The sequence below is a fragment of the Peromyscus leucopus genome, chromosome 3 (genome assembly GCF_004664715.2).
Source record: "Peromyscus leucopus breed LL Stock chromosome 3, UCI_PerLeu_2.1, whole genome shotgun sequence".
Lineage (NCBI taxonomy): Eukaryota > Metazoa > Chordata > Mammalia > Rodentia > Cricetidae > Peromyscus > Peromyscus leucopus.
The window spans coordinates 141,006,953-141,031,561 of NC_051065.1; the positions used below are offsets into that span (position 1 = coordinate 141,006,953).

Consider the following 24,609-nt stretch of genomic DNA (forward strand, 5'->3'; position numbering starts at 1 on the left):
ATCTAAATAATAATAATAATAATAATAATAATAATAATAATAATAATAATAAACAAAATAAAGTTAGATAAAATTAACAAACAAAACACAATAGGGCAAAATGAACAGAAGAAAAAGAGCCTAAGAAAAAGCCCAAAATCTCATACAGACACAGAGACAGACACATTTGCACACATAGAAATCCCATAACAGCACAGAACAGGAAGCAGTAATATGTATGCAAAGGACCTGTAAGGGGAAAAAAGCTCTGACAAAGCATTATGAGACAAACAACCTCCAAAAATGACACTGAGTTCATTTTGTGTTGATCTTCTACTGATGGGCATGAGGCCTGGTCATAAGAGTGCTTGTAGTATCTCAGAGTCATTTTGATTAGCATTTTCCTGATGGCTAAGGATGTTGAACATTTCTTTGAGTCTACTCAGCCATTGAAGATTCCTCTGTTGAGAATTCTTTGTTTAAATCTGTACCCCATTTTAAAATTGTATTATTTAGCATTTTGATGTGTAGTTTCTTGAGTTCTTTACACATTTTGGAAATCAGCCTTCTTTCAGATGTGCAGTTGATAAAGATCTTTTCGATTTCTGTAGGCTGCCCTTTTGTCTTATTGACAGTGTCCTTTGCCTTGAAATGCAAATCAAAATGCCTCTGAGATATCATTTTACACCTATTAGAATGGCTAAGCTCAAAACACTAACAGCAGCTGATGTTGGAGAGGATCAGGACTAAGGGAAACATTCCTCCACTGCTGGTGGGAGTGCAAACTTGGACAGCCACTTTGGATATTGGTATGCTGCTTTCTCAGAAAATTTGGAATCAATCTCCCTCAAGATCTAGCTATACAAATAATCTACCTTGAGAGCCAGCTATACCACTCTTGGGCATATACCCAAAGGATAGTCAATCATACCACAAGACACATGCTCAAATATGTTCATAGCAGCATTATTTGCAGTAGCCAGAACCTAGAAACAACCTAGATGCCCATCAACCAATGAATGGATAAAGAAAATGGAGTAAAATTACACAATGTAGTATTAATCAGTGGTAAAACCCTATCACACCATGAAATTTGCAGACAAATGGATAGAACTAGAAAAAAAAATCACCCTGAGTGAGGTAACTCAGACTATTAAAGACAAACATGGTATGTATGCACTTATAAGTGGATATTGGCTGTAAAGTGTAACCAGGACACAATCCACAGTCTCAGAGAAGCTAGGTAACAAGGAAGGCCCAAAGAAGGATGCATGGACTTCACTGGGAAGGGGGAATAGATGAGATCTCCTGGGTAAACTGGGGGTAGAGGGAGATGGGAGGATGAGAACATGAGGGATTGGGTTGGGCAAATTGGGGGCAATTATGAAGAGAATTAGTGTTAGAGTACTGAAAAAGATATCCTGATAGGCTGGGCCATATGAGGGTTAGAGAGAAACCTGGTGCCAGGGAAACTCCCAGGAATCCACAAGGATGACCCCAGCTAAGACTCCTAGTAACAGTGGAGAGGGTGGCTGAACTGGCTTTCTCCTATAATTACACTGGTGACTACCCTAGTTGTCATCAGAGAGCCTTCATCCAGTAACTTATTAAAGCAGATGCAGAGATCTACAGTCAAGCACTGGGCTGAGCTCCAGAAGTCCAGTCTAAAAGAGAGATGAGGGACTGTATGAGCCAAGAAGGTCAATGTCATGATCAGAGAAACCATAGAGACAGCTGACCTGAGTTCATGGGAGCTCATGGACTCTGGACCAATAGCTAGGAAGCCTGCATGAGACTGATCTAGGCCTTCTGCATGTGGGTGACAGTGTGTAGCTTAGTCTGTTTGTGGGGCTCCTAGCAGTGGGATCGAGACCTATCTCTGGCACTTGAGCTGGCTTTTGGGAACCTATTTCCCATATTTGGATGCCTCACCCAGTCTTGATGCAGGGGGAAGAGCTTGGTCCTGCCTCAGCTTGATATGCCATGCTTTGTTGACACCCATGGGAGACCTGCCCCTTTCTGAAGATGGAGGCCTGCTGCTTTCTGAGACAGAGGAGGAGTTGATGAGGGGGGTAGATGGGAGGTGGGGGGATGAAACTGGAGGAGAGGATGGAGAAGAAACTGTGGTCCATATGTAAAATAAATAAAGTTATTGTAAGATGTCAATGACAAAAAAAATGGTTTGTATACCCAGTGAGACTGTCAGAGAAAACTAATTTTTCATTTACAAGTGCTTATCAATTAGAGAGAGCTTCTGTGTTAGGGATATGCATTTGTTTCCACTTCCCCTTTTGGTACTGGGATGCCTTAAGGCTCAGCCATCTGCAGGCCCTGTGCATACTGCCATAGCCTCAGTGAGTTCATATATGCATCAGTTCTCCAGTGTTTGGAAGACCTTGTTTCCTTGGTGTCCTCCATCATCCATGGCTCTTATACTCTTTCTGCCTTTTCTTTCATAGGGTTCCCTGAGCCTTGAGGGGAAGAATTTGTTCATAACATACTATATAGAACTGAGTGTTTCAAAGTCTATCACTCTCTGCATATTGTCTGGATGTGGATATTGGTGAAATTATTAAGGCTACTCCACATAGTTAAAAGAAAGATTTATTTAGTGGGTAACTTACAAATGAAGGGATAGGTAGGTTGTAGGGTCTGGGAAAGGTGTATCGCAGTCCAGTGGTGTTCTCTGGAGCTCTGCTCGGTCAGCCTCCACCGTCTAGGATCCAGGAACAGAGAGCACACTGGCCCATCCTGATCTCGGGTCTTTTGGCACCTCCCTTGGCCCTGCCTTCTAGGCGTGACAGTTGCCGAAGCATCAATGGGGGTTGGAACTTTCAGATCAAAGCTGGAATGGCTACCCACTACATGTGGGTCTCCGTATTTGTTCCATCTTCTGTAGTAAATAGTCTCCTCATAACAGATGCTGTGTACTGACACTAATCCAGGGGCAGAAAGAAGTAGCTTGGGCTCAGTATCTTACTTCCAAGGGTTAGAGAAAGATTCTAAGAATAAAGAAGCGTGTAAGAGTCTATGGTACCGGTGCATCATCATCCCCTATATTCAAAATGGATAAGCTACAGTCTTGGCAGGTCTGGATTGGTGAAATTATTAAGGCCACTCCACGTAGTTAAAAGGGAGATTTATTTAGTGGTGTAACTTACAAATGAAGGGATAGGTAGGTTGCAGGTTTTGGGAAAGACGCAGTGCAGTCTGGCGGTGTTCTCTGGAGATGGCCATGCTCTATTAACAAACTTTATCTCCAACCATTGTTTTCATGTAAAGAGGTATCATTGTGTATCTCAGACTGGCCTGGAATTTGCTGAGCTGTCCAGATTGTCCTGAAATTTATAATTCTCCTGTCTCAGTCTCCTAAGAACAGGGACTACAGCAATATGCTACCATTTACAGATGATGAAGTTCTTTTAAAATAATGACACAAAACCTTTTTCTCAGCTCTGAAATATTTCAAAACATTTTTGGCACTTTTTCTTTTCTTATCACACATTTTGCAATGTTGCAGTTTTAAAGATATTATTAGTGTTTGCATAATAATAATTGCCAACACATATCACACATAAAAGCTCTTTGTAAACTCTAAATTCTAGAAATAATATTTAATAATGAATGATAAACTGTATCAACTAAAGTCAACCAGTCATGATACAAGGTAACAAAGTTTCCTTGTAATGCTTGATATTTTCATCTTTCTGGCATCATTTACTGTGTCACTGACAGAGTTACTCAAATGTGGATACCATTTTGAAGCTCCCAAATATGCTACAAGGAGCTTCACCATGGTTACAAATACCTCATACAAAGAAATAAGGGAAAAAGACATACACACAATTATTTTTATGACTGCATCTATATAAATGTTCTAAGTTCATTTCAGCCTATGAATTTTGTAAATACATTCTTATTGGAAACTTCTATGTTCTGTCAGCAACAAAGTTAGAGACTCAAATTTGCCCACTAGCCAAAAGAACATGAATTATCAGCTGTGCTGACTTACAATTACATCCCCTTGGAGCAGTAGAAACCACAACAGCCACTGAGTTCTAGAACCTGTAAGATTCTCCTAATTCAAACAGGGGTATCTGGGGTCCCAGGCCCTTCTATAAGATAAGGAAACCCCAGGACATTAACCCAAAAATCACGAGCATTTTAAGCTCCAAATTGGACTTCAAATCTTATGGAGAAATAACAATACAAAATAATGCAATTCTTTATTCAAGATTCTCCATCCCCCATGTCTGTGCACTGTATGAAATCTAAAACAGCATTAGTTTCTGCATAACATCTGTTCTGTTTTCTGTTGAGGGAGTCCAGATGGTCTCTGAGGGCATCACACTCTATAGACTTATTTCCCAACATTTCTTCGCTTAAGTGACTGTCATTTTGCATGGTTCTGTATTTTTGATGGAAATTAAAGTTTTTTGCAACTCATGTTTTTCTTGACTATACTGAGAAACTAAAATTAGTAGCAGATATAGCTCCTAAAATAGTCATAAGGAGAAACTATTGAAATTAAATATAACAGAAAAAGCCCATGTTGACAAGAAACACATATCATTACTTTAACTGGTACTTTGACATTTAGAAAGTAACAACTCAATTAACTAATTATAGGAATGGAAATAGAAATTTCTCTTTAATATAAAGTAAAGAATACAGCTGAATAAAATTATGGTACATGTACCACATTCCAATTGCATTTTTCACAGCACAAAACTTTTAAATAAATACTTCAGTAAAATATTCAATAAATACTTAACACAGCATGAAAATGTGAACTAAGAAACATTAAGAAATGGCACAATTCTTATTGGAAGAGAGAGAAAGCAAAATATCCAGATACATAGCCATTATCTTAGCACAGCCTGGGAGTGATTTCCTCTAAAAATATGAATAAAGAAATCCAATAAAGCTTAAACATTCATGTCTCTGTACATATGAAGTCTTTTCAACTAAAAATGCCCTTAATATATATATATGAAAATAAAAATAAAAATCATCATTTCTTTTGCATATCTGTTTCTCACAGAATGTTTACATAAGATTTACAATAATCTAAACTCAGACTATCACAAAGTCCTCAAAAAGCAACAATACCAAGAATGAGACAGAACAAAGCAGCTTCCTCCAACCCCAGAGTTAACAGAATAGGTATACATGAGAACAGAACACTGTAGTATGTCAGGCAAAAAAAAAAAAAGTCCAGATCTATCTGGCACATCCCTTGATTATAGGCAGAACAATCAATGAAAAGAGAGTGTTAACTACATAATTTGTGTCTAAAGTTATTACTTAGGTAGAAAGGCAAAGAAGATGCATGCCAGTTACTCACTGTGTGTCACCAACACTACAACGGCGACCAGTAGAATGAAACAAAGGATTTCTGGAGGTATTGCAATGAGGTGCCAAGGGACTGAACACTCTTAATCAAATCAAATAAATGAACAAAAACAAAGCAAGAAAATAATCACCATGAAAAGAGCACATCCAATAATAATTATAACTTTGTATACTATGGAAACAAGGAGCTATTGGTCTGTAAAAGTTTTACAGAAGTCTATCATACAAGCTCACTGAAAATGTGCTTTCAAAATTTGCAGATTTTTACCTAAAATGCACCCACTGTAGAAATTCTGTGTGCGTGAAGTTTCACAGAACTTCAAACTATTTTTACCTTTGGCTTTGTATTCTCAATCCTCCTGACTCAGCCTAGAGTAGCCTTATGACAGGCACACTCCCCTCACCCAGTTTTACAGGATCAAAAGTGCATCCTTCAGAAATCACTGGAGGCACAGACACAGCCCAGGTAGACAATCTCAACCTGGAGCGTGCAGTCCACCAAGGGAGTGTAACTGAGGAGGAGGAGGAAGGAAGCAGGAGTGGGTGTTCTTGAGAACTGTAGGGAATCGTGGTGGTTCTGAAGCTGACTTGTATACAGGTACATCCTTAAAGGGGCCTAAAGTTAAACCTCTCTTCCCCCCCCCCCCCGTAAGTTCTGTTTTTCCACTAGACTATACTAAACATCTTCATGTGGCTGAGGTGTTGGAAATCTGAAAGCCAAGCCTCTGATTATCACTCTGTCAAAGAAGTTAAAATTCTCAGCTTGGAGTACAGCTATTATAGTTCATTCAGAGTAGGCAGAAAAAGAGAACAGAAAAGTGAGATTTCTTCTTTTTTATTAATAAACTTAATTGTTCTTTGACATTTTTGAAAAAGCATAATGTGCTTTAGTCATTTCCATTCCCACTACCCTCTCTCATACCCTCTCTTCCTCTGCAGCTTCTTCCCAGGAAGTGTCTTCCTCCTCCGATAGACTGCTTTTGCTGTTTGGTTGCATTAGATGTTGGAAATATTTAAGACAATTAAAACACCTTCTGTTAGAATAAAGTATTGTTTCTAATGCATATGTTACATTTCTTTAACATTTCATTTCTTTTTCTAGAACATTTGGTGTTTCGTCAGATTCTAGTTTTTCACTTTTAAAGTTTCAGAATTCCTTTTTACTAAATGATAAAAACCTCCTAACAGTTTCTCAAATCTGATGGAATGTTTTAACTTCTTATTTGTCAATTCTCAAGAATATTTTTATTATAGAAATCTATGGATCTCCTCTAACTGGCTGACTTTCTCTGTTACTAACTAGCAGGTAAAAATAGAGTTATTGTTTCCTTTTCCTTTTTTTCTTTTGAAAATTGATTACCTAATTTTTAAACTTTTTTTGGAACAATTTCGTACATGGTTACTTTCCCACTCATACTCATTTATCTACCCCCCCCCCCATGCATCACCAAGCCCAGCTAACATGGAGGGTTATTGTTTTCAGTAAAAAGAAAGTAGGATAATGTTTTCAAATGTCAAAAGTTGCATAAAAAACAGGTGAATTTAGACATTTAAAACACTTACCTCTGTGGCCAGCTTCTCTGGACCCTTGAGTCTCATCAGGCCTTTCTTTATTCTGCAACTCTGAAGAAGACTTATGGAACCTCACAGTTGTGTAAGTAATCTCATCACTCATCTTGGGAGTAAGTGAAGTACGATCTGTGTTACAACCTGACCTTGAGTGATTTCTAAAGAAAAAGTTAAAATGTCCACCTTCAGGAAGGTACCTGGATCTGATGCTACTGTGGGTGGGAAAAAGTGGGGTATGATAAACTCCTGTAATGATCCAAACACCCTAAGTCACATGGACTGACCTTGATTTCCAATAGAGGTGAGAAGTCTTTGAAGATTTCAGTTATTTACACCTCTAATGTTCACAGCACTTATTATTAGGAAGTACAGAAAGAATTAAAAATTTACTAATAAGATATTGTAATATTGGCACAGCCTATTTGTGTTAAACACGCAACATATATAAATTGTTAGGCAAAATTGATGCCACTGAAAATCATTGAAAACACTTTTAGACTATCAATTCAAATAACACACAGTCAAACCTTTCTTAATGAATATTTTGCTTTAAAATTATTTACACGTGGTAGCATGAATCTTAAAAGGTCTTATTAATAAAAACAAACCCGGTGCCAGTTATTGGGGTGAATGCTGGAAGATCAAAGAAGCAGAACAAGCCACAGGTACCTCACCTTGCCAATTCCTCAGCTGATCCTGTTTCCTCAGACTTGAAGCCTCTGAGCCCTCATCCAGAAGGGATCTCAGCTGAACTGCTGCTCAAAAGCCTAAAAACCAGATCTAGTTCCTGATTCTCACACCTAATATACCTTTCTGCTTCCTGACATCACTTTCTGGGATTAAAGTTGTGTGTCACCATGCCTGGCTGTTTCCAGTGTGACTTTGAATTCACAGAGATCTGGATGGCCCTCTCCCTTCAGAATGCAGAATGCTAGGATTAAAGGTGTGAGTGCCACCATTTTCTGGCCTCTATGTTTATCTAGTGGCTGTTCTGTTCTCTGACCCCAGATAAGTTTATTAAAGTGCACAATATATTGGGGGACACAATATCACCACAACACATTTTGATAAATGACAAATATAAAAAATGTTCTTGCAGTCTTTTCAGTTATACATGATTCTCAAAGTTTCGCAGACACCATCTTCAAAACAATATATGAAGGTTAATATTGCTGATGATTAACATATTGGGCTCCAAGACACATAAATATTTTTTTTTGTTAAAGCCCAAATACTTGAGATATCCAATTTCTCAACCCAACCTTAGGTTACATATTCTTCTCCAGAGTCAGGTCTGGTAAATGCATGGAACTAGGAAAATCCTACTGAGTGGAGTAACCAAGACCCAAGAAGACAAATACTGAATGTTCTCTCACATCTGAGGCTCCTGGCTCCAATTCTTCAGACATGCTACAGAACCTGGAGTAACTGTAGCAACCAAGAAAGTAGAAAGGGGTATTACAAGGGTGGGGTGTGGGGGCAATAGAGAGGGGTGTAGCAGGATACCACCTGAAGTTTTAATCTCAAATCATTCCATGTACATGATTATTTCACATATTATATTCTAGTATATAATATTGCCAGAGAAAGCTATAAGAAAATAAATTTTGTCACTATAAAGCAATCATTAGCTAATGCCCATGAAGGATTCAATTTGATATCAATATACTATTAAATAGTAAATATTTGTTGTAGTTAGAGTTTTTCTGGTCCTGCCTGGCCCAGGGTCAGGACAAATCTCTCTGACCTTCCAGTCCTGAAGTCACTCAAATCCAACCAAGCAAACACACAGAGACTTATATTACTTATAAACTGTATGGATGTGGCAGGCTTCTTGCTAACTGTTCTTATATCTTAAATTAACCCATTTCTATTAATCTATAAATTGCCATGTGGCTCATGGCTTACCGGTATCTTAACATCTTCTCATGGCGGTGGCTGGCAGTGTTTCTCTGCCTCAGCCTTCCACTCCCCAGAATTCTCTTCTCTCCTTATCCCACCTATACTTCCTGCCTGGCTACTGGTCAATCAGTGTTTTATTTATTAACCAATCAGAGCACACATTTAACATACAGAACATCCCACAGCACTTCTCCTTTTCTTTTTTTTCAAAAAGCAAGGTTTTAACTTTCACATAGTAAAATTACAGATAACAAAAAAATTATCAAGCAAGAATTACAGTTACACTATCTAGTCTATTTATAATGACTAGTCTATTTGTATTTGGTAAAATTAAATAATATATCCTATACTTGTGAGTCTAAGGTTTCATATCTAACTTATCTCTTATCATAACTAAGGAAAATTATAACTCTAGTCTTCAACTACATCAAAGACCCCAGAAGAATATACTATTACCCGAGAAATGGGAGAAGGATGCAAGCAACTTTCAGAAGACAGAGACAGCTGGTAGCCTGGACAGTCACCTAATGTTCCTTTGTAAAGTTGGGGCATCTGTCTTTAGCCTACAGGCCTACAGTCTCTCAGTCATTCCTCTCTGTGTCCTGTAGAATGTCTGGCAGTTTTCTCTGTAAAGCAGGAACCTGAAGGACCATTTTGCCAAGCAAAGTTCAGTGGTCACCTTACTGTGGGTCCTGCATGTCCAGTTGATCAAGCAGTCCCAGAAAGAACAGTTTCTCGCCAAATAGCTATTTTTGCTAAGGTGAAGATAAACTCCATATGGAGTGTCTTTGATGCCCATCCTCCTCTCTGAGTAGTCAGTGCTGCCAGGAGCAGACATGTCTCATTGTCCAAAAAGTCTAAATTTTTAAAAAATTTTAAATGCCATATTTTGTAGGTGTTTGAAGTGTTTGAAGATTACCCATCTATCTGAAATATATCTATGTATACCTAGAAGACTTAACTAACATGGCTACAAGTATGAAGATCATAGATGACTAATTATTAATCTATTTCATAATTACTCATTACAATCTAAATGAGTTACATAAACATAATACTTCAAACAAGAATAGAAATATATATACAATATAACAAAATTAAATTTAAACTTGTATCAATAAACTAAAATCCATAGCAATGTAAAACATTTCTAAACAAGTTGTTACTCTTTAAAAGTAGGCTCAGCAATTTACTCTTTTATCCTATCAAATCTATATCACATCCCCTTTTCTTCTTTAGAAAGAGATTGCATTTATAATCAACCTGTTTTAAATAAAAATATTGGTTTTTCTCTGTCCCACACCAGAGGGCTCTTCTGATTTGAGACACAAAAATCTCTTAACTTTTTCTTTTAACAATATGACTGGGTTTAGAGAAGGAGTGAGCCAATTCCATCTCCAAAGCCAGCTTGGTATATTTGGGAACTTGGGCATAGTTTCTCTTACTACTTCCCGCTGGAGGAGGCGCTGTTGCTTATGGGGACATAAAGAAAATTTTAGGATTATGGAGTAGTCCGTGAGGGTGTATTGTCTGAGCCAGTTGCCTTGAAACCATTCTGGATGTTGGATCATCTGAGCCATGGTGTCATCGGAGACCTTTCAAGGGGTCTTGGCTGATCAAATCTGATGTACCTTAATGATGTGGGACGGTCTGTATGTCAAATTGCTCTGATTGGTCAATAAATAAAACACTGATTGGCCAGTGGCCAGGCAGGAAGTAGGTGGGACAAGGAGAGAGGAGAATTCTGGGAAGCAGAAGGCTGAGGGAGACACTGCAGCCGCCGCCATGACCAGCAGCATGTGAAGACGCCAGCAAGCCACCAGCCACGTGGCAAGGTATAGACTTATGGAAATGGATTAATTTAAGATATAAGTACAGTTAGCAAGAAGCCTGCCACGGCCATACAGTTTGTAAGCAATATAAGTCTCTGTGTTTACTTGGTTGGGTCTGAGCGGCTGTGGGACTGGCGGGTGACAAAGATTTGTCCTGACTGTGGGCAAGGCAGGAAAACTCTAGCTACACCTTAATCTGGAACAAATCCATAGCCTCTGGCTTTCTGTGGAAACAAAAGCAAAGCCTCCTTTCCAAAGCAACATATTCTTACATCCAAATTTTGAAGTCAAGGTACCTTTAAAATATACATATTTGCTTAACCCAACAACAGCTTTTACAATCAAATGTTTTTCTGCAGTTAAAAATCCCAAAGATAACACAATCTAGATTTTATGTGTAATATCCATCTTTATGTGGCTTATTTTTATACTACCTTGTAGCAGGAATCTTAAAAGTTCTTATTAATAAAATCAAACCCAAGGCCAGTTATTGGGGTGAATCCTGGAAGGTCAGAGAGACAGAACAAGCCACAGCTATCTCACTTTGACAATCCCTCAGCTGGTCAGGTTTCCTCAGACTGGAAGCTTCTGTGTCCTCATCCCAATGGCTCTCAGCTGAACTGCTACTCAAAAGCCTGAAGCTTAACCAGCCAAATGCTTCTAGTTTCTGGTCCTCACACCTTATATACCTTTCTGCTTTCTACCATCACTCCCTAGGATTAAAGGCTTGCTTTCTGGGATTAAAGGCATGAGTCACCATGCCTGGTGGTTTCCAATGTGGCCTTGAACTCACAGAGATCCCAGATGGATTTCTGCCTCTGGAATGCTAGGATTAAAGGCATGTGCTATCACTGCCTAACTAGTGGCTTTTCTGTTCTCTGATCCCAGATAAGTTTATTAAGGTACACAATATTTTGGGGAACACAATACCACCATACTACCTTTACTGTCTCTTTAAAGACTTTATTTTTTTAAAACTATGTATTTCTTTATATAATTGTATATATCATTTTTTTTTATTTCTTTCAAGCCTACATATATTTTACACACATTGTAAACTACTCCATCTGAATCTATCTTATTGTGAACCTATTGCTTTAAAATGCAGCATTCTAAGACTGAAACCGTGCTCTGGCTGCTGGCTCTGCCCACCTCAGTTTCCCAACATGGCGGTGGTACAGTTTACCACCAGCTCTGGGAGCCATCAACTCTCAGAAACAGTTGGTCTACGTTTTTATCACAGCAGCCTGTAGCCCAGAAACTTTTTTTTTAACTAGTAAAGGGTAAATCTACCACACAGCATAATGTGTCTCTTGTAGATGCCTCATTAATGCCATACTGCTGGTCAAAGGCACACGCCAGGAACCTGCCAACTTGATAGAGACAACTAGGAAGTTGTTTTTACCTCCATTTTAGAATCTTTTTTCTCAGGTTTTAGGTGGAAACTCTTGCCAACCTGTTGGGCACCATTTGTAGTTAGAGTTTTTCTGGTCCTGCCTGGTTCAGGGTCAAGACAAATCTCTCTCACCCGCCAGTCCTGCAGCTGCTCAAACCCAACCAAGTAAACACACAGAGACTTATATTACTTATAAACTGTATGGCCATGGCAGGTTTCTTGCTAACTGTTCTTATATCTTAAATCAACCCATTTCTATTAATCTAAAAATTGCCATGTGGCTCATGGCTTACCGGTATCTTAACATCTTCTTATGGAGATGGCTGGCAGTGTCTCTGCCTCAGCCTTCCACTTCCCAGAATTCTCTTCTCTCCTTATTCCACCTATACTTCCTGCCTGGCTACTGGCCAATCAGTGTTTTATTTATTAACCAATCAGAACATCCCATAGCACTGTTTCTGTCAATGTTACATCTACACTTTGTAACTTACCTTGCCCCTTACATTCATAACTGAGATGGTAGCCAACAGATAATATAGAAAACAAATGTACATGTATTGATCTTCTCTAGTTTTCTAATTTATGAAATTTTCTAAAATTATTCAAAATTTCCCTTATTTGCTGAGAAAAGGAAACTTTCCATTACAAAATTCTTTTTTTAAAATTGTTATTTATTATTATTAGGGGTTTTTTGGGGGGGGAGTTATCTGAGCCATGGTGCATGTGTCCAGCAAGATAACTTTACTGAGGGAGGCCCCTCATTCCACCTTTATGTGGATCCCATGTATCAAACTCAGGTGGTCAGTTTGTCTTGTGTAACAAGTACACTGAGCCAACTCACCTGGCTCCTGTTATGACTTCTTCAAGATGGGTAGTATTTAAACATTTAACCCACTCAAAAATAATGAACCTCATTGAACCCTGTACCTCATTTTCTTAGCAGACAGCAAAAGTCACAGCACAATCACAAAGAAAATAACCAGTGCTAAACTCCAGTTTTCACATGCTGCCCCAGTCAACCAGATCTAACACAACCAACAGAAAAAAGGGTCCTTAGCAATCCTGCTCTCATGTCAACAGCATCTGAATTTCTCTAGAAAATATTTGATCATGTGATAGAAAAACAATAAAAGCAGCTGTTACCTGTGTCTGGACCCAGAAGTGATTTTGGTGCAGGGAACTGATCCCCCAGCTGGGAGACTAGTTGAACTTCCGTGGACTGATCCTCTCAGAGCTCCAAGAGAAAAGGCAGAACTGAATCACTTCTGAGTGATACTCCAGATCGTGATTTTCAGCCCCTCCTCTTGACAGAAACTGAAAAGAGGAAACTGCATGATGAGAGCTGATGCTGACAGAAAGGGAAGAATCAACATACTATGACAGACGCAGAAAATCATAGCCATTTCTAAGGCTTCTAACTTATCAGTCAAAATTGCACTTTTTTTTGGTGAGTTGGTGAGTGCAGGACTTGCATGTTATCAGTAGTAACCTTTTCTAAGGCCTGTTCTCATCAGTCAATTTTTCTTATTTGTCACTCATATCAACCACCATTTTTAGGGATAAAACAATAACTACCAAACTGATGATTATAATTGACACTATGTAAATCTAACCTAAGTTAATTATCCCCTCATTTAATTGTTCCATTTTCAAACCAACCATTGTGAAATCATACAGAAACCTAACTCCCTCCATTGTAATATTGTTTCCCATTTTTTAATGTGGGAAAAACTCTTAAAAAACAAAATAAAACAAAACTAATTCCCCCCTTTAAGAATTCCCAGTTGTGGAGCCATTACTTATGGCAGGACAGCTTGCAAAACCTTGATGCAAGTGGGGAGAAGCGTGGTACTGCCTCAACTAAATGTACCAGGCTTTCCTGACTCACTATAGGAGCCCTTACCCTTTAGGAGGAGGAGATAAGGGGTGGATAGGGGAAGGCTGAAGGGGAGCAGGAGGAGGAATGAAAGGAGGATCTGTGGTTGATATGTAAAATGAATAAAAAATTCTTAAATCAAAAAAATCCTATTAAAAAAAAAGAATTCCAATTTGCCTCACCAAATATTCTGCTGCTGTTGCTGGTGAAGTGTGAGGCTTGGCTGTTGCTATGCAGAACCATCAGGCAGAGAACACAGATGGTGCACAGCCTGTCTGAGGTCAGCTACAACTGCTCTTGCATAGCTGTGAGCTGAGAGCTTGGTGGCCATTGCAACAATGATACGAGAGACTGATCAGGTGTCAAGGTGGCTACCTAGTGTGGCAGCAGCCCCAGGCGGGGGTTCAGGGGAAGGCCTCAACCTGTGGGGAGAGGGAGCCAGCTGTCTGAAAAATGGACACAGGGAATTGTGCAGAAGAAGCACGTGTGGTGGGAGTCACCAGAAGGCACAGCCAGCCTGTCATGGGTGGGTAAGTACAATGGCGTTTGGAGCCTAGGTGCCTCTGGAGTTTTGGGCTTCTGGAGTTTGGGTGGCAGCCAGAGAATGTTGTAGAGGGCCTGCAACAGGAAAATCCCAGATTCACTCAGAGGGCTTGGAGAAAGAGAGGAAAAGCCAGTCAGCACCTCAGCTGGGGCAGGTGCAACTCTGGTGGGCTGCTGGTGGCTACAAAGCCAGGGGCAAATGACTATCTTGTGAATTTGTGCCCCGAGTTGGATGCCAGGTGAAGTGATTACCTAATTATTCTTTATCAATAAAAATTTGGGAATCAGATATCGTAGTAAGAACCTGAAAGATAAGAGGAGGGGAGCAGCCACCAGTGAATTCCTACCTCTTCAGTTTCTTCCTCCTAAAAGGCCCAGATCCTCTCTCAGCCCCATGTTACTACTGTCTCCTATCTGTGTATAGTCCTCCAAACCTCTATGGCTAATTGTGGTCAGCTAGTGACTAGCTCTGCCCTCTGACTCCAAGCAAGTTTTATTTGTCAGAATAGAATGAAAATATCACACAGCATTATTACTCTTCAGAGTTTCTGTGAAGAGTTAATAAGATATACAATTAGCTTTTTGTTTTGTTGTTTGAGGCATGGTCTCATTATGTAATCCTGGCTGGCCTAGAACTCACTATGTAGACCTGGTTGGACTCAGATTCCCAGACCTTTGCCTCAAAAGTGCTGGGATTAAAGGTTTGTGCCACCAGACCAAGCCTCACAAATGAAGTTTTAAATCAGCCTGGCAAATGGGTAATAAATGTACATTTAACATTAAACATTATTATTTGAAGTCCAAGACTCAAATCTTTCCTTATCATATAAATTTGAACAAAACACTGAATCTTAAAGACTTTTTTCACATGGTCATTCAGAGAGTGTGTCACCTACTTTTTAGGGTTGGAATACCTGCAATCAGTAATACAGACAGAAGAGCTTAGATTTCAAAAAATGATTTTTTTGAGCATTCTAGCCTCCAGAACCTTCTCTAGGACACAAATTGAGCTAGTTTTCTTATCTGACCTTGTCAAAGAGTGCAGGTGTTTGGAAGAACAGAATGGGGAGAGTATGTAAGCAAAAGTGAGGAAACAGATCTACAGCAGTGAGCCAGTATTGCTCTAGAAAAACCATGTCGTTACCCCACTGCACATGGAAATATTAATGGTGCTGAGACCTTTTCACATCCTTGGCTCTGCTGAGAGGGTGTCATCCTTACCCCAGAAGCTAAGCACATGCAGGACATGTTTCTTTATGTTTTCTACATATTGTTTACCTCCTCTAACATCATGCAAAGTCTGTGGGCAAGAACTCCAGATCTATTCTGTTAATTACTGTAACTGAAGAAAAAATGGGAGATGGGGTGCCTACCAGTGCTCTTGATGAAAGAAAGGGGTAGCTAATAAAAACTAAACACATGATGGACAATTTTTTGGTTGTAGACAGTCAGGAGGATACCAAAAAACTGTAATGCCAAAGAGAAGCACCCTCCTTTAAGCTCTGTACAACTAAGCTCTGAATTTCTAGGAAAACATAAAGTGTTAATGATCACAATTAGAATTAGAAGACAGAGTCATATAAGACAGAATTGATAGACACTCCCACTGTGGTTTTTTGGCCAAAGTCAAGCACAAAACAGGAAATACCAAAATTCATCTCAACCAATTAATAAAAAGGATAGGTGAGAAACTTGAAGAAAGATTTTGTTTTCTTGACTTTTGTCTTCTAAATTCATTTTTTGTGCCAAAAACCTCATACATATGCATGCTCATATATATCCAAAATTTAACAATTTAACAAAGGTACAAATATATTAAAATACAAATTATGCAAATGAACAGACATATTGTCTAAATCGAATTAAGTCCATTAAATAAATGCTATTTTTAATCATTTAGGTACTTGCTCCCAAAGATATCTTCAGGCCCAGATAATCAAAATTTTAAGAAAACAAAATACAAATCTTGCCAAAAATTAAGTTTACAAAAATACAGGAATGACTTTTTAAAATTCAAACAAACACATAGGTCCACTGTTTTCTCCATATCATAAAGAGAAGAAGGCTGAGTGTGATGGCGCACACCTTTCTTCCAGCACTCAGGAGGCAGAGCCAGGCAGACCTTAGTAGTTCAAGACCAACCTAGTCTACATAATGAGTTCCATGCCAGATAAGACTACATACTAAGACTCTGCTCCCCCCAAAAGAAAACATTTTTAGAGAATTATATGACTCATATTCATAATTCTAACATGTAAGAGGCAAGAACAGGAGTCATGCCAAGAGTTTAAGGCCAGCCTGGGCTACATAGTAAGTTCCAGACAGGTGAAAGGAATAGTGTGAAACTATTATGTTTCACTGTCTGAAACATAAAGCAAATTAAATAGGGGTGAGGGTGGTGGTGGTAGATAAAGTTATAGGCCATTCTGTTATAAACATACACACAAATATTCTTTTAAAATATTACCCCAAGAAATAGACAATATGGAGAAATGTCATGATATATTTATGCAATGGCATGTCTATGACACTCTTGAAGTTACAGCATCTTTAGTTGCTTGCTTAGAGTCTTTATGAGACCAAGCCCATAAACAGTCATTCTTAGATAGGGAGCAGTTTATGAAGCCCCATCCTCCAATGCCATTATTTTCTGTCTGTGGTTTCTGGAAGAGAGAAAGCTACCATTTTTCAGTGATGTAATCACTCTTGAGTTACTTTGACTCCAGTGGATAACTCCACACCCATGTGCCTGTGATTGTGGCAACTTAAATAGTCAGAAAATGAAAACAGAACTATAAGAAAGACATCAAAGTGGGATTACCACTCTACAGGCAAAGGGTTGATGGGGGTAGGCAGGTATCAGAGGTGAGGAGGATAAGTGTGAGTAAGATATATTAAAAACAAGTATGACACTGCAAAACACTAAATTAACTTTCATACAAACACACATTTCAATGAGGCAAAGCTATATAAAATGGTAATATATATTAATGAGCAAATGTGATTTTTTTTTACCACATGTAGAAATTCATTTAACATTCAAACAACAATGGACACATTTGTTTATAGGTATAAATAAAAATATTGAAAAGGCAATTTGATGTTATGTCAATTGCTCTAAATAATAGTGTTTAGGCTCCACTTGAGAAAAATGACCTGACCATTCATGGATTTTGGCCAGATTCATAGTAAGAGAAATGAAACCTTTTCTGTGTAGTGGGCCTCATATCCAATCAGAGAGTAACTGTTTTCCCCCATAATAGTGATAGCACTATTGCACCAGTGGGCATAACTGGCCTGGCAGCTGTTTTCTCGCTGTTAAGTTTAGAGTTGCATAAAAATGTTGGTGGACTTTTCTCCCTCCATAGCCTATGTCTGCTCCTGTCTCTATGTATACCAGCCAGCAGCAAGAAAGCTTTCAGATGTGTTCCAACTTGATTTCACTATGTCCTGCAAACTAGATGTTCAGCGATAGAATCTTATAATACAGTTCTGGTAAGCAAACAAAAGCAATGGCAATATCCTGTGCTATTTCAGGGAAGTGTCCTACCTCTGCATTGGGACTTTTCTTTGATGCCCTGTATCTTTTGGAATTGCCAAATTCCATTCAGCTGCAGTTGCCAGTACTGGGCCTGCACAAGTTTCAGTCTGTCAACAGTCAGTCTTGGGTGCGGAAAAGATTCATTGGACATTATTCATCCCTGGGAAACTACTGGTATTGACAAATGCTGGGAGAGGGATAATTATTGTCTTCCATTTTGTCCCTATGAGTGAGTACACCAGGATGTATGAATATAGTCCTTCACTTGCACCCTGCAGGGCTCCAAGGATCGACCTAACTGGGGCAATGAGCAAAAGACCAAAAGACAGACAAAGCAAAGCTGTGATCCGGTGGTCTGGTTTCTGTAATGGAGGAGATGGGCACCCTGGAAGCATGGCTTGTTTATAATACAGCATTAAACAGGAAGACAGAGTTATTGCATACAGCCGAACAAGTATGTAGTACTTGTGGTAAAAAGCTACAATAAAATGAAAGTAAAGTTTGGTGAGAAATTTGGACATATTTTGGCAAGGGTTAGCCCATGGCAACAGACTAGAATTCAAACCATCTTTTACTTCTTCTCTTTCCTCTTTTATTGTTGTTGTTGTGTTGTTACTATCATTGTTGCTGCTATTATTATTATTATTTTTATTATTATCATTCTAATGACAATATAATTAAATCTTTTAGGTCTACAAAAGGAACATTGTCAGGAGACATTTGTGGTCAAACCTGAGTCTTTGTACATGCCAAGCAAGGATCTTTTATGAACTGTATCTGAAATTCCAATGCAGTTTTTAAAGTCTTCAGTGTTAGAATATGAGACTTCACAGGGAATGTGCACATTAAGGGCTTTGAATGAAGATCTGTGGATGCAAAACCAGCTTTCACCTTAAAGGTAATAACAGATTGTTTATTCTGAAGCCATTTTAAGTGACCTTAGCTCCATGTTCAATGTGGAAGCAGGTTCATGAACTTTTGTAGTTCTACAGAACTGAGAAAGTTATAAATCGAGGCAAATTTAACATATATTGGTTGATACTTCAGAGAGGTGGTTACAGCAAGATGGAGGAAGCTTTTGTATAGGTCATCAGATATTCTTAGCATTCAGGTTGGTGGGAGTTAGTGGTCTGTTAAGTAAATAAATTTCATGAAGTCTTTATCTATTTGTCACAGGATATTAGTTCTAACAAAAGTGGGTAAGAAATGGCTATTTAAGGGACTAGAGATTTTTTTAGTAAGGTAATTAGCCTCTGGACCTACAACATTCCAACTTCTCCACTTCACTGTAGCTTTATTCAGTAAATCGGTCTTTGATACCATAGCTTCTCTCCGAGAATTCTCATTCACAAACCTATGGGCAAAACTCACAAGAAGAAAAATTTACCTTATCTTATCTTAAAAAAAATCAGTTGTGAGTATTTTGACACCCAGTGGGTATACTATAAATGAATAAGATAACTTGTAATAATCTATATTAGAGTTCCTTAAAAATGTATCTACTTTAATTCCATAAGAAGTCTTTCTAAATATATTGCAATGGAAATCCCATGAAGTTTTTAACCTAACAACAGCAAAATGCTGTAAAACAACTTAAGTGTTCAGCAGTAGATGTTTATTTAATTGATTTCTACTGTATACAAGAGACTAATAATTATATTTGGCTTAAAATATCTCATAAATCATTATTTATAAATCATAAATGCTTTTTATTTATTAGAAATATCAAGAAACATGATGTAAATTGATGTGGTGGTATATAGCTGTAATCTTAGCAGTGAAGAAATTGAGTCAAGAAGACTGTGAGATTGAGACCAGTCTGGTCTACATAGTAAATATGATATAACAACTGTCTCAAAACAAACAAACAACAAAACACACACACACACACAGACACACACACACACACAAACACACAAACACACACAGAGTAAAAACCAAAGTCTGTAGCTCAGTGGTAGAATCTTTGCTGAGCATGCTCAATGTCTTATATTAGATAATCTCACACGGTGAAAATATCAGCAATAGACTACTCCCTTTGGAATGACATCAATGTTCATAGTAAATATTATATATGAATAAAAAGCTATAAATGTTTACAGCAAGTTTCATGCTGGAAATGTGAAAGCTTTAAAGGCATCCTAAAACACACAGCCGTAATAATCATAATTCAAAAACAAGAAGTAACTTTTTAAAATATTAACATAAGGAAAAACTTCTAACAGTCTCTTACTAAATTAAGAGTGGAGGAATGTCAGTCAACTCTTTTTACTAGTGGTTTTTCTAAAGATACTGTTTTTATTCTTGCAGATACATTCCTCTCAGTCTTCAAATATTGATTATGTACAAGATCTTCAGCATCTGTACATAGATTCTTCCCTTTCTGTCAGCATCAGCTCTCATCATGCAGTTTCCTCTTTTCAGTTTCTGTCAAGAGGAGGGGCTGAAAATCACGATCTGGAGTATCACTCAGAAGTGACTCAGTTCTGCCTTTTCTCTTGGAGCTCTGAGGGGATCAGTCCAGGGAAGTTCAATTTGTCTCCCAGCTGGGGGATCAGTTCCCTGCACCAAAATCACTTCTGGGTCCAGACACAGGTAACAGCTGCTTTTATTGTTTTTCTATCACATGATCAAATATTCTCTAGAGAATTTCAGATGCTGTTGACATGAGAGCAGGATTGCTGGGGACCCTTTATGTTGGCTGTGTTAGATCTGGTTGACTGGGGCAGCATGTGAAAACTGGAGTTTAGCACTGGTTATTTTCTTTGTGATTGTGCTGTGACTTTTGCTATGTGCTAAGAAAGTAAGGTAGGAGGTCCTATGGCGTTCACTACTCTTGAGTTGGTTAAATGTTTATATAGTATCCATCTTGAAGAGGTCATAATAGGAGCCAGATAAGATGGCTCAGTGTGTAACATACTCGATACACAGGACTGAGTGACCACCTGAGTTTGATTCGTGAGACCCACATAAAGGTGGAATGAGAGGCCTAACTCAGTAAAGTTATTCTCTGGATAACTTCACCATGGCATAGGTCCCGCCAACCACCCCCAAAACACCCAAATAACAATACATAACAATTTAAAAAAAGAAATCTGTAATGGAAAGTTTTCTTTTTCTCAGAAAATAAGGGAAATTTTGAATAATTTCAGAAAACTTCATAAATTAGAAAACTAGAGAAGATCAATACATGTACTATTTCTTTTTCCATATTATCTGTTGGCTATTATCTTAGTTATGAATGTAAGGGGCAAGGTGACTTACAAATATTTACTATTTAATAATATATTGATATCTATTATCAGATTGACTCTTTCACGGGCATTCACTAATGACTGCTTTCTAGTGACAAAATTAATTTTCATATAGTCTCCTCTAACAATATCATATTCTAGAATATAATATGTGAAATAATCACATATATAGAACGATTTGAGATTAAAACTTCAGGTTGTACCCTGCTATGCCCCTCTCTATTGCTCTCACACGTCACCCCTGCAATACCCCTTTCTACTTTCCTGGTTGCTGCAGTTACTCCAGGTTCTGTAGCATGTCTGAAGACTTGGAGCCAGGAGCCTCAGACATGAGAGAACATGCAGTATTTGTCTTTCTGGGTCTAGACTACCCCACTCAGTAGAATTTTCCTACTTCCATGCATTTACTAGGCCTGACCCTGAAGAAGAATGTGTAGGATAAGACTGGGTAGAGAGGGTGGACAGCTCAGGAGTTTTGGCTTTAATTGAAGAAATATTTATGTGTCTTGGAGTCCAAAATGTTAACCACTCACAGTATTAACCTTCATATATTGTTTGGATGGTGGTGTCTGGGAAACTCTGAGAGTAAGTTTAGTTGAAAAGACTGCAAGAACATTTTTTATATTTGTGTTTATCAAAATGTGTAAATAATTTTAAAACAAAATTTTTATTCATTCAGAAAGCTTTTACTGTTTGTTATTTGAATTGATAGTTGAAAAATATTTCAGTTATTTGCAGTAGTACCAAATTTTCCTAACAATTTATATATGTTCAATATTTTAAACAAATAGGCTGTGCCAGTATTATAATAGTTTATTAGTAAATTTTTAATTATTCCTGTATTTTCTAATAATAAGTGCTGTGAACATTAGAGGAATAAATGACAGAAATCTTCAAAGACTTCTTACCCTAGTAGAAAATAGGGTCAATCCATGTGATTTAGGGTATTTTGATCATTAGGGGAATGAATCAGACCCCACCCTTTCTCACCCCACTGCAGCATCAGATCCCAGTACCTTCCTGAAGGTGGACATTTTAACTTTTTCTTTAGAAATCACTCAAGGTCAGGTTGTAACACAGACCGTACTTCACTTACTCCCAAGATGAGTGATGAGATTACTTACACAACTGTGAGGTTCCATAAGTCTTCTTCAGAGCTGCAGAATAAAGAAAGGCCTGATGAGACTCAAGGGTCCAGAGAAGCTGGCCACAGAGGTAAGTGTTTTAAAAATCTAAATTCACCTGTTTTTTTATGCATTGTAACTTTTGACATTTGAAAACATTATCCTACTTATTGGAGAAATTATTTTGGCCACTCCACGTAGTTAAAAGGATATTTATTTAATGGTGTAACTCACAAATTAAGTAATAGGTAGGTCGCAGGGTCTGGGGAAGGTGTATCGCAGTCCAGCCGTGTTCTCCAGAGCTCTGCACAGTCCACCTTCACCGTTCAGCGTCCCGGCACAGAGAGAGCGCACAGAGAGAGCGCTGGCCCATCCAGCTCTCACATATCCAGGCGCCTCCCCTGGCCCCGCCTCGTAGGCATGACAGTTGCCAGAGTCTCAATGGGGGTTGGAACTTCCAGATCCAAGCTGGAATGGCTACCCACTACACCTACTCTCTTTCCACTGAAAACAATAACCCTCCATTTTAGCTGGGCTTGGTGATGCACGGGGCGGGGGGGAGATAAATGAATATGAGTGGGGGAGTAATCATGTACAAAATTGCTCAAAAATAAGTTTAAAATCAAGTAATCAATTTTCAAAAGGAAAAGGAAACAATAGCTCTATTTTTACCTGTTAGTTGGTAACAGAGAAAACCAGACAGATATAGGAGTTCAATAGATGTCTATCAGAAAAAGTTCTTGAGAATTGACAAGTGAGAATTGAATACATTCCATCAAATTTGAGAAACTGTTAGGAGGTTTTATTATGTAGTCTAGTCTAGAAAAATTCTGAAACCTTTAAAACTGAAAAACTAGGGTCTGAAGAAACAACATATGTTCTAGAGAAATGAAATCTTAAATAAATGCAAAGTGCACATTAGAAGCAATACTTTCATTCTTGCAGAAGGTGTTTTAATTGTCTTAAATATTTCTAACATCTCATGCAACCAAACAGCAAAAGCAGTCCATCAGAGGAGGAAGACACTTCCTGGGAAGAAGCTGCAGAGGAAGAGAGGGGATGAAAGAGGGTAGTGGGGATGGGGATGACAAAAGCACATTATGCATTTTCAGAAATGTCAAAGAATGATTAAGTTTATTTATAAAAAAGAGGAAATATCACTTTTATGTTCTCTTTTTCTGCTTACTCTGAATTAACTGTAACAGTTGAACTCCAAGCTGAGAACTTTAACTTCTTTGACAGAGTGATAATCAGAGGCTTGGCTTTCAGATTCCCAACACCTCAGACACACAAAGATGTTTAGTGTCGTCTAGAAAAAAAAAGGAACTTATGGAAAAAAGTGAGTTGAACTTAGGCCCCTTTAAGGATGGACCTGTATACATGTCAGCACCAGAACAATCACGGTTCCCTACCAGTTCTCAAGAACATCCACTCTTCTTCCCTTCCTCCTCATCCTCAGTTAAGTGCCCTTGATTGACTGTATGCTCCAAGTCGGGGTCTTCTACTTGGACTGTGTCTGTACCTCCAGTGTTTCTGAAGGATGCACTTTTGATCCAGTAGATCTGGGTGAAGGGTATGTGCCTGTCATCCAGCTACTTCTAGGATGAGTCAGGAGGACTGAGAACATAAGGCCAAAGGTAAAAAAGTCTAAAACCCTGTGAAACTTCATACATGTAGGAATTTTACAGTGGGTGCATTTTAGGTAGAAATCTACAGACTTTTAAAGCATATGTTCAATCAACTTGCTCAGCTTGTATGATGGACTTCTGTAAAACTTTTAGAAACCAATATACCTTTTTTGAATGCTACAAAAAATTATAATTAGCATTGGGTTGTTTTCATGGTAATTATTTTCTTGCTTTGTTTTTCATTTGTTCATTTATTTGTTTGTTTGTTTTGACTTGATTTAAGAGTGGTCAGTCCCTTGGCACCTCACTGCAATACCTCTGGGAATCCTTTGTTCCATTCTGCTGGTGATAATTGCCGTGTTGGTGAAAAACAGTGAGTAACTGATATAAATCTTCTTTGCCTTTCTCTCTAAGTAATAACTTTAGACACAAATTATGCAGTTAACATACACTGTCCATTGTTCTATCTATAATCAGGGAATGTGCCAGACAGCTCTCAACTGTGGTTTTGTTTTGCTTTGTTTTTTTTGTTTGTTTGTTTTGTTTTGTTTTGTTTTTGCCTGACACACTGCAGTGTCCTGTTCTCATACATACCTATTCTATTAACTCT

The 24,609-nt window shown here is 38.3% G+C and overlaps 1 protein-coding gene across 1 annotated transcript in view; it reads left to right on the top strand.

Moving 5' to 3' along the window:
* LOC114685854 overlaps positions 1–24,609 on the top strand; it is a 76,441-nt gene that overhangs the window by 29,083 nt on the left and 22,749 nt on the right. The window contains exons 7-9 of the mRNA XM_037204322.1: positions 20,478–20,588; positions 22,299–22,462; positions 24,283–24,372. Of these exons, the coding sequence (XP_037060217.1) occupies positions 20,478–20,588; positions 22,299–22,462; positions 24,283–24,372 (365 nt within the window). The remainder of the gene's footprint in view (positions 1–20,477; positions 20,589–22,298; positions 22,463–24,282; positions 24,373–24,609) is intronic.